Source organism: Hydractinia symbiolongicarpus, chromosome 12, assembly GCF_029227915.1.
Source record: "Hydractinia symbiolongicarpus strain clone_291-10 chromosome 12, HSymV2.1, whole genome shotgun sequence".
Taxonomy (NCBI): Eukaryota; Metazoa; Cnidaria; class Hydrozoa; order Anthoathecata; family Hydractiniidae; genus Hydractinia; species Hydractinia symbiolongicarpus.
The window spans coordinates 13,109,320-13,133,578 of record NC_079886.1 but is presented as its reverse complement, the minus strand read 5'-3'; the positions used below and the strand labels follow the sequence as shown (position 1 = coordinate 13,133,578).

At 35.9% G+C, this 24,259-nt stretch overlaps 2 protein-coding genes and 1 pseudogene across 2 annotated transcripts; 1 reads left to right on the top strand and 2 right to left on the bottom strand.

Moving 5' to 3' along the window:
• Positions 1-1,598: 1,598 nt before the first annotated feature.
• Positions 1,599-8,603, bottom strand: LOC130622496 (heterogeneous nuclear ribonucleoprotein A/B-like). Its single transcript, XM_057437953.1, has 4 exons — positions 7,850-8,603; positions 4,084-4,179; positions 3,592-4,008; positions 1,599-2,752 (listed from the first exon to the last, which is right to left on the bottom strand). Exons 1-3 carry the CDS (start codon positions 8,523-8,525, stop codon positions 3,596-3,598), a joined length of 1,185 nt encoding a protein of 394 aa, XP_057293936.1. The 5' UTR covers positions 8,526-8,603; the 3' UTR covers positions 1,599-2,752; positions 3,592-3,595.
• A 1,163-nt stretch (positions 8,604-9,766) lies between these two features.
• On the bottom strand, positions 9,767-10,492 carry LOC130621263 (uncharacterized). Its single transcript, XM_057436570.1, has one exon. It carries the CDS (start codon positions 10,490-10,492, stop codon positions 9,767-9,769), a length of 726 nt encoding a protein of 241 aa, XP_057292553.1.
• Positions 10,493-16,361: 5,869 nt separating this feature from the next.
• LOC130622007 (zinc finger protein 404-like) lies at positions 16,362-19,411 on the top strand (annotated as a pseudogene).
• The last annotated feature ends 4,848 nt before the right edge of the window (positions 19,412-24,259 follow it).

Here is a 24,259-nt window from a genome sequence, read left to right as displayed (position 1 = left end):
TTTTCTTACTTTAACCGGTAACTTTAATTGCCGCTTATTTACTTTATCTGGTGTTTTTGATTGCGATTTTAAATGTAAATTTTTGAATTTTTTTGTTTTTCCACAAGATTGGTCAGATACATAACGAGTAGCATAATGATGATCATGAAGACTGTTCTGAATTAAAGGTTTTAAAGGACCAAAAAAACCAACCATTTCGATGATGCAAATATAGTTTATTCAAGTTTTCAAACGATGTAGAAAGATCACTCAAGTCATCAAAAGTAACCCAATCGCTTACGTTAACAGCACAAGAGAAATGATTTCCCATGTGGCGTACAAGGGAAACTAAAGTGTATTCAATGCCTCCTATAGTTATATATTGCACAAAATTTGCTACGCTGATCAAACCTAAACTTATTTCTTAGGCCATTGATCTGGTGTCAAATTTTTGGAAATTATTTCCTCAAGTGATACATAATGGACCATAACTTCGAAAACTTTCTCATAAGTAGTAAAACAATCCTGAAAGACACTTGACATTATATAAGAAGTACAAAGTTTCTGTTTTTCTTCAGCAGTAAGATCATGAAAGATTCGATCCTGAAATATTTCACTGAATTGAGCATTACAATCCATTGCACGAAAAGGGGGACAATGAGGTTGCAAATATTCCCACCTAGGTTCTCTAAGTTATGATACTCAGTTGGCGTGCATTGCACCACAGAATTAACATATCGGGAAACTGCGTTCAACAAACTCAAAATCTGACTATTCGTGTTTGCTGGCATGACATTGGAAACACTTCGAAGCCATATTTCTAAAAAGCAGTCTACTGCACACGAAAATTTTCCTGGTATAAACCTTGATGAATTCATCAAGAAATGAGGTAATAACATGATGTTTCGTCATAAGAACAAGCGTTACTGCCTTTTTTGTTAAAGTTTGTTTGTTTTTTCTCTCTACTATCAGAGATGTCTGTTTCTCCACAACGGAGGTGTCTGATTTTAAGTTTGTTAACACTGTGTGTGCACACATATAAGATGATAAGCATAAAGATATAGCTACCTGAATGAAATTAATGTTGCACTCTAAGTACGTACGTCTTGATAATCCTTCGAGTTTTTACTTTGCTGTATAAAACAGCATAATCATAACGTGTAAATTCTAAATTTTTTGTATATGAAAAGATCTAAACTTTCTAACAAGTTGGAACTTTTACTTTCTGGAGATTATCACTTTACACTGTTACCGAGATCCGCACCGCGACTCATTTTTATTCCCACCCCATCGCGCACAGGCTCAGCAAGGAAGCCGCCCCTTATGGGCGGCAATAATAAAGTTCCAACAACACTTAAAGCTGTGTTGGAAATCGTGTAGTAAGATCCCAGAAAAATCTCGTAAGAATTGTTATATTTGGTAAGAATATCAAAAAAATTCCAAAAAATTTTTTTTGCTGACCAGGAAATTGCTTTTTGGCACCTTAATTTTGTTTTAATTATTTGAATCAGAGAATACATTAAAACAAAAAAAATGCTTTTAAAAAGTCTGCACTAACAGTTCGTTTTGTACATGTTAGATACATACAACTTGGGCAAGACAAACGATAAATATATGTACCACTTGCAATTAATATTTCTTCGAGTAAAAAAAATTATCGATGCGTATACATTATTGACCATTCATCAGAACAACTAACACAAAAGAAATGACATATCACAAACAAGACACAATAGGCGTTAAACACAAACTAGAAATAAAAATGTAAAAATTTTTTCTGCTTCTATATAAGGAACCATAAAGTAACATTGCAATAAACTAAAAAATGATATTCCATTTTCTATACAAAAGGAAAGAAAACCATGAAAAACACACATTTAATATTCTCCAAATACATAAAATTTTGGAAATATCTACATATTTAAGCCCTTCTTCTAACTGTTTATAATGCTAAACTCTAGCACATTTAAAGCATAACTTAATTTCTTTGTTTTAGTAATTTACAGAAAACTGTATGTATGGAGACACAACACTGAAACTTCTACTGATTTTTAATAAATACCTTAAGTGGATAAATTTTGGCGAGTGATTATTTTGACGAATGACCAAAATGGAATATTTGGCGGGGACTTAATTTAGCGAATACAAAAAATGTTTTTTGGCGGGATTTATTTTGGAGAATGACACAAAGAAATGAATTTTTATTCTTGAAATGTTTTATAAAAAATAAGAACAAATTTTGTGTTTATATTATATAAACACAAAATATGTTATAGAGTTAAAAATTCTATTCTTCATTATCATCAATAAAAACAGTTAGTTTTTTTGGGAATAAAACATTTTTCTTCTTTTAATTAAAAAAAAAACGTATTTTTTTTTAAAATTAACGGGGATTTAATTTGGCGAACGGTAAATTATGTTAACTTGGCGAAAAGTCAGTTATCAAAATTTTAGCAGGCGTTTAATTTGGCGAATTTCGCCGAACTTCACCGAACTTCGCCAAATTTAATCCTCGCCAAAATTTATCCACTTAAGGTATATTTACGTCTAATATACACTGGTCACAACACTTTCCTGAAGTGTAGAAAAATTGATATTTTTAACTTGTCTAGTCATCCAGTAAAAGCAATCTAGACATTTAACTAAGAATGTTCTTTCGATCTTTTAAGGTATACTGTTCTTTTTCTTTTATTCCTTTAATGTTAAGTCTGTGTGTAATTAGCTGTACACTAAATATGCTTTTTTACTGGAGTCCTTTTGACGTTGTCTTTGACTGAAAATAAAGAAATTAAATATTAAAACTTAACTTCATGTAGTTAAACTTCCACAAGCAACTAATTTAAAAATGTAAAAAAGAAAAGTGATTTTCTTTTTCAAATTTATCAACTACTTCCTATCAATATGTGAAGGCTACAATAAATACTAAAAGGCAACATGCAGTTAAAAATAACATAATTCAATTTGCACTCGTCGACGAACGAAACTTCACACAAAATTCTCTCACCCATGTATGAACTCTGGTAAATAAGGTACATAGAATATTACATGAAAACGCAAGTTTTCGCATGAGATGGTGGTCGTAAATATTCCGTATTTACTTATGTAAATAAACAAAAAAAGCTCGTTTTTTTAGGAAAAAGTTGGAATTAGAAGAAATGAGGGTTTTTTTATAAGATACCAAAAAGCAAATATTGAGGTTTCTGGCTGCAAAGATTTCTGCTAGTAAAAAGCACTTCAATTTTCTGACTAGTTTAAACTGTAACTTAACTTGATTTGAACACGCCACTTAATGCACAATTATTTTCATTTGCTTTTTCACTTTTTTCATCTCTGTAAAAACTGTGTATACTTTAATAAAACCCAGTTTTAATGTATTATACAAAATACCTTCTAAATATACAATTGCATGTACAAGCTATATTTCACAAAGCTTAATCAATGTTTTGTTGCTTTTGAACTTCTTAGTCCAAAGCTTTTGTAGTTCATAATCTTTACGTTAGATAACCTAAAATTACTCCGTTCAAGTCAGGTAATTGGTATTGTTAATTAAATATTGATGAGAATTCATTACTAGCTTCTACTTACCGTAAGAACATTGATGGTGAACCTTACCTTTTTAATATGGCCTGTACCTCTTAGAATCTGATTCATCTTTGGAAGAACCATAATTTGACGAATTTTGCTGGCCATAATAAAGGTCATAAGCTGATGTAGGCGGGTAGGTTGTAGAATAACTACCACTGTTCGCTGGTTTTGGCCCTGAACGCATGTCTGGCTCATGTTTCAATAAAGCAGTCAATGCATTAGGATCTATTTTTCCCTGAAGAAGTTGTGCAAGCTGATTAATTGCTCCAGTATTAGCTGGTGCTGCTTGTGGCGGGGCAATAGGAGCAGGAGGTGGTTGATTAGCTGCATGTTGTTGACTAATCAAAGCTTGAAGAAGAGCATTGTTAACTGGTGGTGCTGCAAATGATGCACCTGATGATCCTGTCAGTGCAAGCAATGAGGCTGCAGTTGGAGGTTGCATAGCTAAATAAAAATGTTCCTCATAAATAGCCTAGATTTATAAAACATCAAGATATATCCACAAGGTATAAGACAAACCTGATGGTTGTAATACACTTTGCTGACCCATCACAAAAGCTTGTTGTATTAACTGGTTAACTTCAGCCATACCAAGACTTCCCCCAGATGGTGATGCTATAAACAATACAACACAGAATATTGCGTTTATTCCCAACTTAATTTCCCATTGCAGATTGGTCTAAATAAGTCTTAGTAGCTATTTTCAGGGTTGAAACTCAAAATTATAAATTAAATTTTGAACGTTTAGGGCATTTTCATCAATATTAAAATGCAAAATTGGAAAAATATTGACTCGAATTTGCAAAAAATTTTTAGGAAAACAGTCATAAGGCAGTGATACACGATCGGATTAGTTTAAAATGTTGTATAACTAGATGTAAAAGTCGAGGATATTTTTTTGAGAAAAAATATATACAAACGATTGATATTGTTTATATTTTGATTGCTCTCAGATTGTCACAGGTTTAAGCTTTTAGAAGTTCTCATTCTCCAAATATCTTGAAAAATATTTTACAATCATAATTCAGCTAAGACAATATTTCAACAACATGCAGGTTTTTTTCTATGTAAAAAGGTTTAAGTCTAGGGGTCATTTGAGTTTCTTGACAATTGTTAAAAAATATAGGGGCGTTTATTCAATTTTCAGAATTTCTAGGCAGTGTTTACTGGAGACAGGAGTTACATTAATACAAATATTCCTCTTTAACACAAACCTATATTTTTATCATAAATTCACATAAAATAAATTTAAATGCACCTTTTTGAATAAAGAAATGGTCTGTTTATTAGAGTCTCAACGTTGGGGGAGTGGGTGTTTATTGAAGACAGGCATAAATATAAATTGATTGTTTAATTAGGCATTTACCGTTTTCTATCTTTTTAAACTCAAAGTTTTTTGACATTTCTCTATTCGCAACAGTTATGCCTCACAATGCGTTTTTTTCTTTAGCAAAAGTAAAACCACAAAACTTGGTCCTTTTTGGCTTCCTGAAAGTTTGTTGTCTAAAAAACTGCCCATTTTACTAAAGCACTGTGAGTACAGAATCCTGTTAATTCTGTACTCACAGTGCTTTATTTCCTGTATAAAAATTTGTCGTTACAATAGGATTAAAATGCCTAAGCTTAGTATATTTTGAAGAATTTTTTTGGTTTGCTGGAAAATGTTAAAACATATGTTTACTTGGCTGAGTATTTTTTTTAAAAAGTTAATTTCAAATCGACATTACCCTGCTAGCGACAAAATAACTTACAATGTTTGAAAATAACTTACAATGTTTACAATGAATGTTTTAACCTTGGCCGACCCAAGGTTAAAACATTCCCACTTGGGATTTTGTAAAATTGATAATTTTTTACTTATAAATAAAACGTGGTTTAAAAACTTTCCTTGTACACAAGAGGTACATATCAGTAGCTAACAACCCGGTTTGTCTCAGGTATAGTGAAGGTCAGTCGACATACTAAAAACAGGTATCCAAGAAATAGCTAAGTGTGGGACAAAATTTTGTTCCCCAACATTTTTTTATGCAAAAAAACTAATATTCTGAAGTTCTTTGAACATGTAGAACGCTTTTGCTATCAAGGCTGGGTGAAATTCTATAGTGGCCATGTTCAATTTAACAAAAAAAATTAAAATAAAAACGTGTTTTGTCACAGAACTTAACTTTTTCTTAAGTAATGATAAACTTCAAATTAAGGTTTTACATAAGCTTCAACTACCTTTTTTAAACAAATTTATTGCCAGGATAACTTCGCGTTTACAAGAATTTAACAGGATTGAGAGGGTATCTGTTTTCATTAAAAAAAGACATAAAATATAAGCTTGTTGTGGTAGCTGATAAATTTAAATTTTTATACACTTCGTTCCTCATTATCAAATTCAATATTTTATCACGGTATAATAATTTTTATTCAACTTTTATATAGCATTTTGTTGTGGCAGGCCGGTAAGATTTTTATGCTTAGTATGTAAAATACATTGGTTCAAAAAATTTCAATTTTCGCAAGAACCAATTTTTGTGTTAGCCTACTATCTTTGTTTTTTTAATTTACACCACAAAGTTTAGTAAGAGACATAAAATAAAGACTACACTGAAATTCACATATGTAATTCTAGGTAAATCAGGACATACACTAAAGACGTCGCCAAAGGGTGGGGGAGGGGGGTAACAGGTTTTAAAGGCGCTTAATCACCCTTATCGAAAAAAATTAACATATACATTTTTTTTATTTCAAAGTTCAGACGGAGTTATGACTTTCCTGAAAATTTTAAGGATATAAAACTTTCTAGAAATAGAAATAATGGTACTTTAATATCTTGAATTTACAAACAGCCTTAACTTTAAATGAGCACTGAGATGGAGTTCGATAAAATTGCCATTATGGTAGGCTCCGTTCACGCTTTCCTTTCCCCACTTAGATTTAATTTTCACTTTAATCTATTTGCCATTGTTTTTGGAGACCAGACAAAACAAAACAGCAAAGTCTCATGGTCATTAATCATTAATGCTTATCACACTCTTTTTTTTTCTTTAGCATTATCGGGATCATTGCATATTATAAGCATATAAAACCCAACGAGGGAGATTGTTCATTGTGATAGTTGAAGATAGTTGAAGCACTATGGAAATAAATAAATTTAGAGCATAAAAGGGGAAATTCTGAAAATTTAGGTATTCTAGGTGTCTAAATCTGATACTGTTTCCATAAGGAAACGACTAACTGTTTGAACAAAAAGAAAAACAATCAAAAAGTAAGACAGCTAGCAAGACGAAGCTGTCTTCAGAAACAATAACAAGAAGAGGTCGGTGTTGCAAAGAAGTCTGATTTCAGTAAGTTAAAACAATAAAATAATAAAGAATAACACTTCGATTGATTTATCTGATTTATCATGTTCGGAACTTTGTTGATACATTTATAAAAGCATTACAATGGAAACACGGCTACAGATGCTCTCCCTCATTCATTATTTTTTCTGTAATGGCATGAATCCAGCAACCATGTGATCGATTTTGCCATGGGTTTATTATTGCAAGATTCATGCAATGAAATGCAATGGCGGTTCTGTAGGCGAAGAGAAATTGGGGTGAGTTTGTTATTTCTATGAAACATTTGAAAATGTTCTAGTTGTCAGTTTTTAAAAAAACTTTCAGGATAATGTTTTGTCATATCTTTCAATTTTAACAATAAAATAGGCACCTCAAAAAATTTGCCAACAGGGTGATTATGCGCCTTTAAGATGTTTTGTGATGAGGGAGGGAGGAGGGTCAACAAATCAGAGGATGTTACTCATGACTAAAAAATTGCGTACCTTTCTTAAAAAAAGTATAATGTTAACTTACTGAAGTGATCTGGGGAATATAAACAAGTCTATAGTCAGGGGTAAGGTACAGATACGGGAACTCTTTAAAAGCAGAAACATTTAGTTAATTCAGAAACCAGATTTTATGTTTTTTTTTCTGTAAAACAGAAATTGTTTCTGACTTCTGCAACTGTTTCTGTGTTTGGCTGGGGGTAAAAATACTTTTGAGACAGGGGTAAATTTAATAAGAACACAAGTTCCATATATATTTATGTTTATTACTAAGGCTTTCTATTGGTCAAGAAATTATACTGCGGAAACCCAAGGCTGCAGAAGACGGGAAACCTGAAATCAGTTTCCATATTTAAAAACTATTTCCGATATTTTTACAATAAAGTTTCGAAATATGGAAACTGTTTCTCAAGGTGGACACTGTACCCATATCTGTACCTTATCTTGAAAACTGATAGTATAGCTAGCTACCTTGGTGAGCACCGTGTCTATCCCCACCATCTCTATGGTGGTAATTACTGTTATGGTAATTATCCCTCTGTCTTCCACCATCATCATGCTCATACTTTGTAAGGGTTGATCTAGTTTGAGCTCTTTTAACCTCACATATTTTTTTGCAAATCTCATGAGTCCGTCTCTGAATGCATTTGTCAGCAGAATCTTCGTCATCAAATGTAACAAAAGCAAAACCACGGAGTCTGTTAGATTCACGGTCTCTAAGTAATTCAACTTCATTAACACGACCAAATCGTTCAAAATATGTACGTAAATCTTCATCCGTTATGGTGCTGGGTAAACCACCAACAAAGATTTTTCTGTAAAGGCCTCCGGTTCTTGATGAGCCTGCATTACCACCGGGTACCTTTGGCAATGCTCGTTTAACTTCAATGTGATGATCATCCAATGTAAAATTCTTACCTTCTTTCTTCAACGCTATTATGTCATCTACCGAAGTGGCATGTTCGAATAAAACAAAGCCAAATCCACGAGACTGTTTATCTCCATCTCTCATAATTGTGCAATCAATAATACTTCCATATTGCGTAAAAAAATTTCTTAAACCTTCTTCGTCACTTAGGCTCTTATTTAAGCCACCAACAAATAATTTTCTTTCTTGTTCTTCTGATTCCATGGATGTGAAAGACATTTTGTAATTTTCGACAACTTTTATCTCGCCCAGACCAGCAGCACGCGAGGGTGAATGATTTGGTATGGCGTAGATCAAGCGTAGATCTAGTATCTAAACGACGCAAATTATTAAGGAGAAAATTGTATTATCTCCACAGTTTTTCGGTCTTTATTAAAGCGCAAGCTTCAAAACCGCAGCACTAAAAATAAATGACATTAGGAAACTTGCGCAAACTCATATTTGACGGACGCACCTTTACAGATTGGGAATAGCGAATTGCTTTGGAAATAACCACCCGGCATAACTTTCCCGCGCCGTATCCTTTTCTTGCCACGCGTAAACCGCACGTAAGATACAATGGTTGTGACCTAAAGGCCCGTTTCCACTCAGGAAAATTTTCCTCGGAAAAGAAAAATTTCCGAATTGCACATGTGCAGTATATCAAAACAGAGGTGGTTCTTTTTTGCCGCTGGAAAAGTTGGAACAAAAGTTGAAAATTTTCAACTTTTTTTTTCTTTACGGCGGAAAAAATATTTTCAACCAATCAAATCGACTTAAATTGAACAAAAATGGTAGCTGAAATTGCTGGATGTAGAGTAAACAAACAACAAAATGGCAAACAACACTGGTAGTGATGAAACTTCAGGGAAGACGAAATGATTATAAGAAACAAATTATTTTTTGAGCATGTGAAGCGACAACAGAGACTTTGTAGCATTGGACAACCAAGAACACCGCAGATACGTGTGCGATATCCTGGTTCGTTCTGCTGTGATGATCCCTTCAGCACCAGCAGCTAGTGCCACAGTTACATCTCCCCTTCCATCACCTGTATCTTGTTTTCAACAACGCTTTTTTAAAGTTATTAGAACCTTGGTTAGCGATAGGTAATAAGCCATTACAATCTGTTGTTTCACTTCGCCATTCTCCAGGTGTTATACCATTTGTCGCCTCTACATCAGGGTAACCTGGGGGGCAAAAACTAGCCGATTCGTGTTTCATTAAATAATTATGGAGAGCCACCACAGCTTTTGTTATTTTCATAACAGTCTCTATTTTTCTTATTATTGGTCGACGGAAGATTCGAAATCTTGAAGCGCATATTCCAAAACAATTCTCTATAACCCTCCGTGCTCGAGAAAAGCGGTAGTTACATATTCTTTTTTTGCTATTAAGATTGCTTTTTAGCATATGGTTTCATCATAAATCGCACAAAAACATATGGGAAATTCTCTTGAGTTCCACAAAGTATTCTTGCATTAGAAATGCCCAACGTTTAATCGTTTATTGCCAAGGTCACTATTTAAAAACACTCCTCCATCGCTATTCCGTCCTGACTGACCTACGTCCACTAGCGTAAATTCGTAAGTGGCATTACATACAGCTAACAGAACTATGCTGTGATGCTTTTTATAATTAAAAAAAGTAGAGCCAGATGATGCAGGTGCTTGCATCATAACGTGTTTACCATCAATTGCACCTACGCAGTTTGGAAAGTTCCATAATTCTTCGAACTTTTGGGATATTTTTTTCCACTCTTCACTCGTTGTAGGACATTTCAAGTAGCCTTCTCTCAATAACATCGTCCAAAGAGCTTCGTACGTTTCTGCAACTATGCGAGTAATTGATGTCGGACTTACGCGATAACTACATGCAATGGATACTTGAGAATCACCAGTCACTAGATAGCGTAATGTTAAACAAAGTCTTTCTGACGGAATTGCCTCCCTGCGCAATGAACATTTCGTAATAATTGGAGCAATCAGTGACAACAAATGCTCAAACCGGGTTGGTGACATGCGAAATTGTTTAAAAAAGTACTCATGGTCAAACAATTTCATTTCTTGAATGAGCACATGATATTCACCTTTGAAAGTACGTTCGGAAAATATTTTACGAACCCAACATCGCTTGCTTTGCCTTGCTCTAGATAATCTTCTTCGCAGCAAAATTAGTAAAAGCAAGCGTCTATTTATTGCAGCCATTTTTATTTTCGATTTCGTTTTCTGATTTTCCCGCGTTGTGGAAATGCTGGCAGAAAAAATTCCGTGGAAATTTTTCCTGTCCACGGAAAATTTCCCAGAGTGGAAACGGGCCTTAAGACTGTTTATACAATCATTTCTTCAGGCACAAGTGCTTAGGGTGAAAAAAACATGTGGCAAAAAAATGGTAAAGCAAAAATGAAACTGACAAGCATAAACAAAGTCAAAAGTTAAAAATAGATATAAACTTCACTTGTCCGGATATATGTAGTGTGCAGGGAACTTGCAAACCTTCCCCATCGCCAAGATTACATCTTTTTCCAGTGATCTTTGCATTACACTTTGAATATGGGTCACTACGCAAGAAATAAAACACGATCTTTGCAAATCTTCCGGCTTTGCCTTTTTTTAGATCTTCCACAACATTTTGGTCCTTTATAATAGCTACAGCAAACTTGTCCACAGGATTATCTGGTTCCATGGATATTTCCAACAGTTCGTCTAGTTGTGGCGTCCAAATATTTTTGTAAATATGATGTCCCTTGATAAATATTTCGAGATTCGTACTTGTGATCAAGGTAATTGGTAGCTCATCTTGTTTGCAAATTGCTTCAGTTGTCACAGCCTCAGTTATACTGAAGAATGAATTTATTTAGTAAAAACACATTGATACGATTAAAAGTATTTGGATGAGAACGGTGTAAGTTCTAAAGAAATGAAACCGTTTCTAAAAGGGTTCGAAATATCATTATCGAATGTTTTTAATTTGTTTAGAACTTGTGTCTTTATGTTATAATCTAAGCTGCAGAATTTTCATACAAGTAATTTTCATCATGTCAACAATTGCAAGCAAACGTAAACTAAGCACAAAATCCATTAAAGATGAATATCCTTGGAAAAAAACGATGAATGGATAGCATATTGTTTGAAGAATGGATCCGTGAAATAGAAATCCATCAATTGATAACCTTGTATCATTCGATTTAATTTCCCTGCCACCAAACACGACCTCAAAGCTTCAGCCACTGGATCAGGGTGTCATACGATCTCTAAAAGCTTACTACAAGTCATTGTCTGTCCGACAATTAATTGATGCCATAGAAAAGAACAAACCACTTCCTGAATTTTCTATACTGGATGCAATGCGAATGCTTGACGTAGCATGGGGAAAAGTTAAAAAGAAACGGTTATTAACTACTAACTCGAAGGAATCACTGCTGCTGACATTGTATCTGCTGATGACTCTGTCATAAACACGGAACTAGTTATGACCGATGACGAAATTTTATTAGGCATCCAAGATCAAGATGACCATGCAACGGAAAAGAACGATAACCATACTTCACATTCGCCACAAGGGTTTAAAACTGGTTTCCATCACCATCATCCTACTATCAACTTAACACGTGGTTTCTACAACTTGTATTTTTCTGTTCTTTTAGTTCTATTCCAGTCATGAGAACCATTAAGTCCCTGATGTTGTGTGACGAGTGTCCCTATCCAGAATTTTTCTTTATCTAATAGCAAACTATCAATTTGCCTGTTTGTTAAATTCTCAGTTCAAGTTCAAAAAACTTTATATACGTTGCTTTTTGTAAATTATGTGGAAAGCAGGGTGTTGGATCCATCGTTGCTTGGAAGCCTCGACGTTCGAATTACAAATCCCACATTAAAAAGAAGATACCATCTTGTTAAGTTGATAGTAGGATGATGGTGATGGAAACCAGTTTTAAACCCTTGTGTATTTAATTGTATATAATTTATTTTTATTACTATATAAGATATTTTAATTGTTAATACTGTATTGTAAGCGATAATGAAGAAGTCAGTCGATGAACTGACGAAAATTTTAAATAATAAAATCTTTTTACTTTTTACTTAATTCTTGATGAAGACTTTAATCTTGTTGGTTATTCCTATAGCTACAATTTGTGTTTATATATATATATATATATATATATATATATATATATATATATATATATATATATATATATATATATATATATATATATATATTTTTCAAGACTTAGTCGACAAGTCTTGAGTTTAGCAGCTGGGGGTCTTGGGGGGCGCTTTAAGACCTGCAAGTGGGGTCTTTCGCTAATTTGAGCTTTGTGGGTACAAAAATCGCCGAAAATTGTCTTCCGATTTATCTAGTTATTAATAAAATTGACGAAAAGAGACGCTAAGCCCATAAGAAAATCTCCTAAGAACAATTTTTATAAGAATCAACTCTCCGTCTTGCACGTCATATTTTAGATAGATAAAAGCACTAAAATTAACAGGGATTAACTACAATAAAGTGAGACAATTGTGAATATATTTCAATATTTAGAAACTCTTGCTGTTTCTGCGAATATCAGGCTTCATCAGCATGACTAGGTGAATCAAATGATTACACCAGTCATGGACAGCAAAATAAAACACAATCATAACGAAAACAATAAGAATATGGAAAGATCAGGATAATGAAGATGAAATGTACATACATGTGACAGCTTCAGAAAATAGTTTTCTGATGGATATGGTTCTTTTAGGAATTCTGTCCCTAAATAAAACACATGGAAGACAAAAACATCCATCTGAAATAGGTGAATAACATAGCCAGGAATGCTCTCTGAGCCATTCCAGTCTAAATGATCTTCCATTTCTTTTTGGAAAAGGAAATGAGTGATCAGGCTTGAAGACATTCTTAAGTAGGTCATAAAGTTTTTCACTAGATAGAGATTTAGCCTTCTCTCTGTAACCAGTCACATCATAAAGCGATCTAGTCTCATTTTCACTAAAGATAATGTTTTGTGACGAGATTATATCAATTCTCATGGGATGAGATATAGTAGTTGGAATAGTTGAAGATTTAAGGAGTTGTAGAAGCATTACTAAAATTATTATTTTCATCAGGTAAATTATTTATACAAGGTAAGTGATTTCCAATACTTTTTTTTAATAAACTTTCGTCATTATTGATATGAAAGTCAGGTTTCTTTATAGATATTTAAGATTTAAAACTTATAGGAGTTGTAGAAGCATTACTAAAATTATTATTTTTATCAGGTAAATTTTTTATACAAGGTAAGTTATTTCCAATACTTTTATTTAATAAACTTTCGTCATTATTGATATGAAAGTCAGGTTTCTTTATAGATATTTGTTTATTTGTAGGACTAAACTCAAGTTTTGTTTGAACTTTAAAAGAAAAATTAAGAAGGGCAATTTTATGCTTTTTGCAGGCTGAAATAGGAAAATGCGACTTTCGCTTAAGAACGTTGCAACCTGGAACAAGGGGAACGTAATGATTTAGCTTGAAGTCTACACCAGACTTAACAATACCTTCATAACAAAATAAAATTTTTAACTGACCTCCATTAGGTAAAATAGATAGGCATGGCAATATACACTATGTGAAGAGATTTCGAAACCGTAACAAGCCGAACTGTGGGTAAAACGTATTAATTTTTCTCTTTATTACTGTTGACAAGGCAAGTATTGATAGAAAAGGAGAAGGAAAGATTTCGAAACCGTAACAAGCCGAACTGTGGGTAAAACGTATTAATTTTTCTCTTTATTACTGTTGACAAGGCAAGTATTGATAGAAAAGGAGGGACCATGTCTTGGGGGTACAGTTGTTGATTGCTTCTGCTTTAACTGCCTCCTCAGGAGAAAGAGTCATATCACAAACAATATGGGAAAGGGAAAATCTGAATAAACTTTTTTCAGATATAAAAATATTTGCCTTTTGGTTTTTAAAAGCAAAATGAAAACAAGGATGCTTGGAATAAAAGGAAGCAGTATAAAAATACGAAGCATCTTCGTCAAGTCCCTTCTTATAAATCATTTTGCACTTCTCTAGGTTTTCCAAAGCATCCTTTATCCTACTTTCAGAAACAGAGCACGTACCTTTACTAATAAAATTAAATATATTATGTAGTGCTACTTTTTTCTTCTTTACCGTTCGTATAACATTTATAGATTCTAAAATGAGATTTTCTATCTCCCCTTCAGAAAGATCACGTCCTGCCGCCATCTTGATCAGCACCGACACTATACTACAAATACACTACAAAGCCTAGCAGGGATAGAGAGCCAACAACGAATGCAAATTCCCCATCTTGTTAGGTTTTTAAAGGGGTGTAAAAATCTTTCAATTGTGGGGCCTTCTTTTCCGAAGCGATATAGAATTTATACATATCATCATCGAGCTCTTTTAGACTTTTGCCGGCCTTGAGCTGCATCTCCCTTTGCTTGGTGAACCAGTCAAGCTTGGCTTGCCGGTCCCTGATCCACTGGGCCTGGGCATCATTAAGCATTTCCATAGCTTCATCATGTCTTTTCCTCTCCGCTTCGCCGTGTCCCGCACGTTTGCTAAATAGAAAATTTATTCCCGAAAATGCTAGGGCGTTTATAGCTGCGCCTGCTATGATGACGGCTATTGTCGCCATATCTCTTTATTTCAATACTCCACAGAATGAAACCTACCATCAAGTATACTCAACTGCGCGTCCTGTAACAGATACACATAGCACCTGAAATCCCCGACTCCGTCGGCTTTTTTGGTCATGCGGAGGGTGATCCCGTCTGACAGACGTTGTAGAGGCCTTCCGCTACCATGCAGACTGTCATCGGGGGAGCTCCTAAAATCGATGAATAACGCATATCGTTCATTGAAAAATTGGCCTATGGTCACATTCGAGTCATGGCTACCGAAAAGGTTCATGACTTGTTCGAGGTGGTCCTTTGGAAAGATGGTATGGCTATACAGTTCATTAGGCTCCTCCTCGACAGTGATGCTAATCTTTTCAATTTTTTGGTTGTAAAAGACCTCGTTAATGCCGGCGTAAGCCTTAACCTTCCTATGGTCTATGAAGAGTAGTAAGATGCCTTTGAGACTTTTCGCGGGGGTGTCGATTTGAAGGTTGTATGAGGTATCTGCTTTTTTCATGGTGACAACCTTACTTCTGAGGATCCGTTCGTATGGCAGGGCCAATCTTGCATGCCTTGACATCATAGCGCTCGCGAAGCTTTTATGGGTGATCCTGTTAAATTCAAGCTTGATGTTGCTAATCTTATAGGCTGCATCTGCTGCCTTGGCTGCCATGCTTCCTGAGGCTGCTGTCCCGGCATCCTTGATCACGTCACCGTAAGACGCGAAATGTATTACAAATTGGAGGCGGTCATATAAACCCACCGTATAAAAGGGCAAATCTCTCGTCAACTCAAACATTTCGCCCAAGGTTATGCAGAAGGTGTTACCATACGCCGCCACGATTGCCTTCTCCTCGTCGGTCCCAACGTGATCCCTAGCTTTGACCTGTAAGGCTCTGATCGTTCCGTCATTTGGGTTGATGCTGTCCAGGATTAGGTTGTTGTCCCTGTCAAATTTTGGCAGCCACAAGACCCGGTACACCGCCAGGGTATTGTAGTCGCTAATATTCTGTACCTCGTTGCCGTTCAAAGTAATACGTAGGTTTCGTACCAGACTTTTGCCTACATTCGACACGATCGTACGCTTTGTATTGGTAGCCGTTATTTCCAAATCAAATAGGAGTTTGATCGACCCCGGAAAGATGACCTCATTCTGCGGCATGTTTGGCATATCCACATGACCATTGGCCAATTTTTCAATGAACGGTACGCCATATTAATAGACTTTAGAGCCTCCCCAGACCATACCCTCCATGGATCTGGAAGACCCCTACAACGCTTATCAGACGGATTACCCTCCACATGGCAAAGAAAGCCGACGGAACCGGGGATATACGCTGCTACGTGTACCTCCTTCAGGATGCGCAATTGAATATTCTAGATGGTAGGTTTCACTCTGTTGAGTATTAGTGACTGCAATTTGTTTTTGTCCTAGGGGCAAACACAAATCAAGATGGAAAACAAGAGCTGCTCAATATGTAAAAAAGTGTTAACCCTAGACAATTTTAGGATCAGGGGGAATGGTCAAACAAAAAGTTGCATAGGTTGCCTGGATAAAAAGAAGCAGAGGCGTGAAAAAAAACAAGTGCCTCCATGGTAGGCGAAGATCCCAGTGCAAATTGTAAGGAGAATCAGATTTGCGAGCATGAAAAACATAGGCCCTATTGCAAAGAGTGCAAAGGTAGCCAGAATTGCGAGCATGAAAGACAGAGGTCTTACTGCAAAGAGTGCAAAGGTAGCCAGATTTGCGAGCATGAAAGACAGAGGTCTTACTGCAAAGAGTGCAAAGGCAGCCAGATTTGCAAACATGAAAGGGTGAAATATAAGTCCAAAGAATGTAAGGGGAGTCAGTATTGTGAACATGAAAGGGGGAGAGCCCAGTGTAAAGAGGGTAAAGGGAGTCAAATTTGCGAGCATGAAAGGGTGAAGTATCGCTGTAAGGAATGCAAGGGAAGTGAGATTTGTGAACATGAAAGACAGAGGTCTTACTGCAAAGAGTGCAAAGGCAGCCAGATTTGTCAACATGAAATGGTGAGGTATAAGTGCAATGACTGCAAGGGAAGTGGGATTTGTAAACATGAAAGACAGAGGGCCTGCTGTGAAGAATGCAAGGGGAGTCAGATTTGCGAGCATAAAAGGGTGAAGTATCGCTGTAAGGAGTGTAAGGGGAGTCAGTATTGTGAACATAAAAAAAGAAGAATCTATTGTAAAGAATGCAAGGCAGTCAGATTTGCGAGCATGAGAGGGTGAAATACCAGTGCAAGAAGTGTAGGAGTGGTGGTATCTGCGAACATGAAAAAAGAAGAGCCTATTGCAAAGAGTGTAAGGGGGGTCAGATTTGCGAGCATGAAAGACAGAGAGCCTATTGCAAAGAATGCAAGGCTGCCAAACAATAAATGGCAACTCTTGCGATAATGGCAGAGGGCGCTAATTAACGCATTGGCCTTCAGTGGTACCAACTTTCTAGTAAACTTGCAGGGCATGGCGAGGCGGAACGCAAGAGGCATGACGAGGCGATGGAAAAACTACAAAGCGCCCAAGCTCAATGGGTACAAGACTGACAGGCTAAAATCGACTGGTTCAATAAACAACGAGAATTACAAATACAGGCTGGTAAGAGCCTTCGGGAACTGGAAGATGACATGTACAAGTACTACATTGCATCGAATAATAAGGTTCCAAAATTGTCTGATTATTACACACCCTCAAAGCAACAACAAGATGGTGTTTGTAGCCTACAAGTATTTGTAAGAACGTTTTTGACATGTAATAAAGACATGTCAAAAGCATCACATATCGTTACCGAGGAAGAGGCGGAAAAGTTAAGTAAAATTTAGTACACTCCGGAACATCTATGGACCGGACGCAAAGCTATCAGATTGCTCGCGAAGCAGAGTGGTCTATCCAAAAAGCTACTCACTCACTGGCTGTCTAGACAACTCCTCTGGCTACGACATATCAAAGGCCCGAAACGTACCGATTACCCCCATTTCACCATTACGAAACCGAATGCTATGCATCAATTTGATATATTGTACATGCCTCATGACAAGCTATATGGAAATACGTACAAGTATATTCTCACGGGCATTGACGTGGCTTCGAGGTATAAGGTAGCGAGACCCGTACGTACCAAAAAGGCCAATGAGGTCGCGGATATTATTAAGGACATTTATAAACCAGGACCTTTACGATACCCTACAATTTTTCAGTGTGACAATGGTTCTGAATTCCAGTCAAGTGTAACAAAACTGCTAGAGGACGAGGGTGTGGAAATGAAACGGGCCACCACCAAATATCACCATACGTTCACGGCCTTGTAGAGAGCTATAACAAGGTACTCGCAAGGTACTCGTAGAAGATATGTTTCATTATGTAAAACCTCTGTTACAAAAGAAACCGGATAAAATAATTCTACATGTTGGAACCAATAATACTATTAATGAAACCTCGCGACTGATTTTGGACAAACTATTGAGTTTGAAGACTTTCATTAACACCAAAAGTCCTAGATGTAAAGTGATTTTTTCGTCTGTAATTAAAAGAACTGATAATGCAAAAGCCGCAGTAACGGTAAGCCATTTGAATAGGCATTCAAAAGAACTGTCTCTGAATATTATTGATAATGACAATATTTCATCTGAATGTCTTGGGAAAAAAAGGGTTACATTTGAGTGGGTTGGGGGCAGGGAAATTAGCTGTAAATTTTATTAGAAAAATGAAATCTCGAGATTGATGTCAGGAATATTCTGCAAAAGACAATGTTGAACTACCAGTAAACTGCAGTGTAGAAAATATCTTGGGTGAAAACAATTACGAGAATACGAAAAAGGTTCTTGACAATTTGAGATCACAAAACATAAATAGACTAATTTTTGAGCATGTTAATATCAATTCACTACGAAATAAGTTTGAGCCTCTTATTGATCAAGTTAATAGAAACCTTGATCTCTTTTTAATTTCAGAGATTACTACTAATCAGTTTTTTATTCAAGGCGGGAAGAGGAATCATAAGCATGGGAGGCTTAGGCAAGTCCATAGTAGGCAGGCACCAGAAAAGGCATAGGAAGGGTAGGCAGAGGCACGGTCAGTGCTGGCAAGGCAAGGGAACGGCAAGGCAGGGGCAGACACCTCAATAGATCCCACCCTCTACAACTCAAAGATTATTATGTATCGTATTAGTCCATGATTCTAGAAAATATTTAGGTGCAAATATTTTAAATTTAAAAGCTCAAAAAAAGGTCTCAAATTTGTACCAGGTCAATATACAGTGAATCATGTTAGCAGTAATATGAGCTGTTTTGTGATTTTGACGATAAAGCCAGTTTGTAAATAGACTTTTTACACACCATTAGGAAGAAAATTACATCGTTAAAAAACACTTTTATAAGAAGTATAGGCCACTTTTTTCTTTAAGAACATAAAAAATCACGAATCGCGAAAGTTTATCTCGCCAAAACTTTCCAATTTCAGATTTCGCGAAAGTTTCTGTCACGAAAGTTTCTCCGAATAAAGTATCAACTTTTAGTGCTTGCTTTTTTTCATTACATATGGAAACTTTGTCCAGCGTAGCTAGCTAGTATAAAGAAAGCATATGTATTAGCTAGCTAGCTAGTGCTAGTTCCACATACTAGATAGCTAGCAGACCTTCAGTGAGATATTTCTTGCCATAGCTAGTTATCTACATATTTTTTAAAAGAAACCTAAACATTTGGTTGAGCCTGGTTTCTTAAAATTTGATAAGTTGAGCGTCAAGCGTTTGGACTATGGTTTTGATGTATATATTTTCTGTTGTACATTAGCTATATGTATAAAAGTTTCTTAATGTTGAAGATTTCTAAAAATTTGGTCTTTCTGAGCTTAAGGTAAAAAGAAACATGTATATAATCGTTTCCAAAAAATAAAGGTGATCGATTAATTTCTAAAAAACCTAAAAATAATTTCCCGATAAAGAATTATTTTCGTTTTTGTAACTTGACCCGAACTGTACACTGATGCTGGACACCATTCTTGTTCCGTTTTTTAGCATTTTTTGATGCATCGGGTTCTAAAAAAATATGTCACTGGCCCATGCAACATTGCGTCCGGAACACACTGCGGTACTGCCAATGCAGAAACCCCAGCAAATGTTTCATCAAGGCGAAAATGAAACCGTTTGATCGACTGCCATGGAGCACGTGGGAATTTTGTTTTTTATACGACTTATTATACAATTCAACCGAAAAGGGCATCTAAATTTTTTGGTTGCGAACCTAGGGGACTCTGTCCCACGCTCCGCAACACTTTCTATATTGATTTATTTCAGTTCGCTATAAACTTCGTACCCGGACCTTTTGCTTTGTTATTCAACTGTGCTAAGAAGAAGTGACCGCGGCTACGCTTGAGTGTATTGTGCCCCAAATGCTTACAAGTTGGTCCAACTCAAAAATTTCACCTATCGTGATCGTTTAGCAACGGACATTTAATATGCGCATGCGCAAATATTTTTCACATTTCGTCAAGAAGACTGCAAAATGGCGAATTCTGGAACAAACATTCAATGTCTTCAAGCAAGTTATATCGTATTTTATCTGGTCTTTTTCATAAAGTTATTAACTATTACAACTTGAATTATATAAAGTAACCATCAAAGTTTATAATCAAACAGTTATTGTGATAAAATGTTTGAGAATATCTTGGAAGACCAAAATTAAAAAATGGCATTTTTTTACATTTGATTTTGGGTTGCTCACAAAAATGCGATATTTCTGGATACCTATCAAATTTGAAGCTTTAACCAATATTTGTTAAAAGAGGAGTATTTTTACATACTCAATTTATAAACACTTTTATCCTGCCAATTTTTTACAAAAAGATATTGAAAATCTAAAACAGAAAAAAAAATTGGCTGTCTGTCAACAATGCTTCACGATGATGCCGATCACGATGATGCCGATCAACAGTATCGTTAGTATTCATTTTTTTTTTCAAATCTTATCACTTGTACCTAATTGAAAATATACAACTCACTAGCTACCTATTATTTGGTACGGTTCACAAATGAAAACGACACAAAGTAGTGGTAGAAAATGTATTTTTAAATAGTTTGTAGTTATATTTGGGGTATGGGTTGAGGTGCTTGGGCTTCGTTAGAAATTAAGTACTGAAATGAATTACTGACATTGTAACAGACAAGACAATTGACAAATTACTGAGATTGTAACAGACAAGACAATTGGCACTGCATGCCTTAGACAACGGACTCTTGACACTACTTATGGTGAGTGTTCATCGTAACAGTTGGCACACGGGCTTCTTTTTACTGCACCATATGGCCACTGGCTTCTTTTAGACATTTTGATAACGGACTCATGACACTGGACACATATTTCTTACTATGGTGAGTGTGTATTGCAAAGGTTGGCCCATAGGGCTTCTTTTAACTGCACCATATGGCCACTGGCTTCTTTTAGACATTATTTACCGTTAAAAAGAGACCAATTGATATCTAGAAAATTGCTCCGCTTTTTGTAACTTTTGGGAAACCTCATCATGCTGCCTCTAAGGATACACTATCAAGATGGATAAAATCAGCTATGACCTCTGCTGGCATTGATACCAGTGTTTTTTCCCCAGGCAGCTGTCGTTCAGCCTCTGGGAGTAAAGCAAAATTTACAGGGGTACCTCTAGATGTCATTTTAAAGTATGGCACTTGGAGTAGGGTGCGCTTCCCTCCCTACCCTTCTCTATGCCTTTTCGGCTTAGCAGGTACACTCGGTCAGCGAGTTCTGTCTTCAAATTAGGATTATGGGTTATCGAGCTTCGCTCTCACCCTCTTGCTTACGCAAAGATTTGAAAAATTAAAAGATTAATCGAGTACTTACGTATGATGATTGATCCAGATTATAATGTTACAATCAATATGTAAATGTTATAAAACGCAATCTAAGATTCATGACTTGTCGCTTCCATAACTGCGTCCAAGAGCGAAGCACCAAGATCATGAAGACTTGTCACACTACCAACAACATCTCCTGACCCTGGAAACCTGGAAAAAAACCTAACTGTGGGGTGAGTCATGCACATCAAGTCCTTACATAGACACTTTAATTTTATGACCCTTTCCTGGCTTAAGGCTATTGTCATCTGAGCAGAGTTTAACACAAACCCTAAAAACACCATACATTGGGTAGGCACGAGAATTGACTTGTTTGGATGTACAGTAAATCCTAAGCTGCTCAAAAGTGAGACAGTTGCCGTAATGCTTCTTTGGCATGATTCATAAGTATCACCTTGCAAATAAGATACGTCTATATATACAACAGATACATTACCCGCCCCTCTTAGCACTTTAAAGGGCGCTTTAAGAACTTTGGTAAAGATCCTAACAGCTGGACCAAACCCAAAGGGTAAAGCTAGAAATTGGTAAAACTGTCCATCCCAAGAAAAAGCTAGGAACTTTTAAAAGTCAATATGAAAAGGGATGCTGTGGTATGCGTCAATACTTCCCATCCAAACACCTGGTTTGATAAGACATAAAACATCTTGCAGTGTTTCCATTTTAAAATGGTCATATTTGACAGATCTATTTAAATGTTTAAGGTTGATAATCATTCTTGAGCTACCATCTTTTTTAGGAACAATAAATATACCTGAAAGAAAACAGTTATTTGTTGCTTGTATCTGCTTAATTGCCCTCTTATGTAAAAGTTGTTGAATTTCCTTATTGTTTTACAATCTTTTTGTGAAAACTTCACTGGGTGGTGAGATGACACTGGGTCACTAATTATGTCTAAGATAATACTGGTTTGAAGTGATAGTCCTCCGATCTTTCAAAAATTTGTGAGTATTACAAGCTTGATAACGCCTAACTGCTAACTCAAGGTCAGCAAAAACAAGGTCTTCACCTACCATTGTTTTCTCCCTTTGTACCCTTTGTAATTCAGGATTTGAGTGGATCTTCTCAGGGAATAGTTTCGATTTTTTGAGAAGGTCTTCTCGTTTTTTGACTGGTTATACTTTGCAGAGGAGGAAGAACTGGAGGATGGCTGTTTGTACTTTTTGAAATTATTTTTTGAATATGGTGTAGATGGTCGTGAGAGCACTTTACCAGTTTTTTCCTCATCTTGCAATGATTGGATTCTTTTGTCCAAATCATCTTCAGAGAGCAACAAGTCTTTTTCAGACACATCCTTTGCCAATCCTTTTAGGTGAGGCATTGCACCGATTAATCCTACTCTTCTATACTGATTTAGCTGCTGGTAAGCGTTACCGATTAGATAGAGGGCATCTTTAGCCAAATTTAATAAAATGGATGGTTCTATTACAATAAGGTTTCCTTGTTTGGGTGCCTTAATAATTTGGTCTACCAATTGTAAGATATGCACTTGGCTTTTCGAAATAGTGGTTTGCAGTTTCTGCAATACCAGATCATTTGATCTTTTGCTGTCTGCCTTAGCCCATATAGGTTTATTGCAGCTCTTTACAGACAAAAACGGCAATTCGTGGGAATTTGGACGTTTTCTAGTCTGCCTTTCAATTTTTCATTGGTAAGCTTCTTCGACCACATGAGTTTAGTCATAGATGCTAAAGGTGGAGCTGCTTCTGTGCCAAAGGAGTCTTCATCGTTACATTCTTTGATGAGGTCAGACCAGACATCTTGGTCTGAGTCCTCTAACTGGTTTTCTTCTTGCCCCAGCATCTCATTCATTAAACCATCATACAATTGGTTGGATGCTGATGTACTTATGGCATCAACATCTTTTTTACTAGGCCTCCTAGTAGAAGAGCTAGATTCTACATGAGTGAGGCAAGTTTCTGCTGATGAAGATCTGGATCTTTTCCTTCCTCTAGGGTGATCTACAGATATGGAAGCATTTGTTTCATTTTGTTTATCTGCACCCTGACTTGGACCAGGAGAATTGTCTCCACTGCGGCCCACATGGAAATTATTATCATTGTTTAGAACATCGGCTGGGAGGCTGTTCAATGAAGTGGAAAATTTTTCTCCTAGGGCTGTGATTGCTTCCAGCTGCTGTTGTTGCATGGCTGGAAGGAGCTCAGTTAAAAAATATATTGCAGTTTCTAGCACTATGGGTACACACCCTCTTTTGGAGCTGAGGTGTCTGCCATTTTGATTGCAGCTCACCATAAATTTTAGATCTATAGCTAGAAATAAATAAATAAAATTATATAGGAGAAGGAATAAATATAATTCTCTACTACTTATGGAAAAATAATAAAATATAGCTAGCTATAGAAAAGGAATAAAAAACGGATTAGCATAACTGAAGTTTACCAATAGCAAACACCAACAAATTGCACAAGTCCGTCACCTTCAGTAAGATTTGGGATATGAACTGCTGA

Bases quoted from the DNA above. Each gene is read 5' to 3' on its own strand.
- LOC130622496 (XM_057437953.1), bottom strand. From the start codon at position 8,525: ATGTCTTTCACATCCATGGAATCAGAAGAACAAGAAAGAAAATTATTT. The intron at 4,180-7,849 runs GTAGCTAGCTAT...TATTGTTTATAG, and splicing joins TAGACACGGTGCTCACCAAG to CATCACCATCTGGGGGAAGT. The intron at 4,009-4,083 runs GTTTGTCTTATA...ATTTTTATTTAG, and splicing joins AAGTGTATTACAACCATCAG to CTATGCAACCTCCAACTGCA.
- LOC130621263 (XM_057436570.1), bottom strand. From the start codon at position 10,492: ATGGCTGCAATAAATAGACGCTTGCTTTTACTAATTTTGCTGCGAAGA.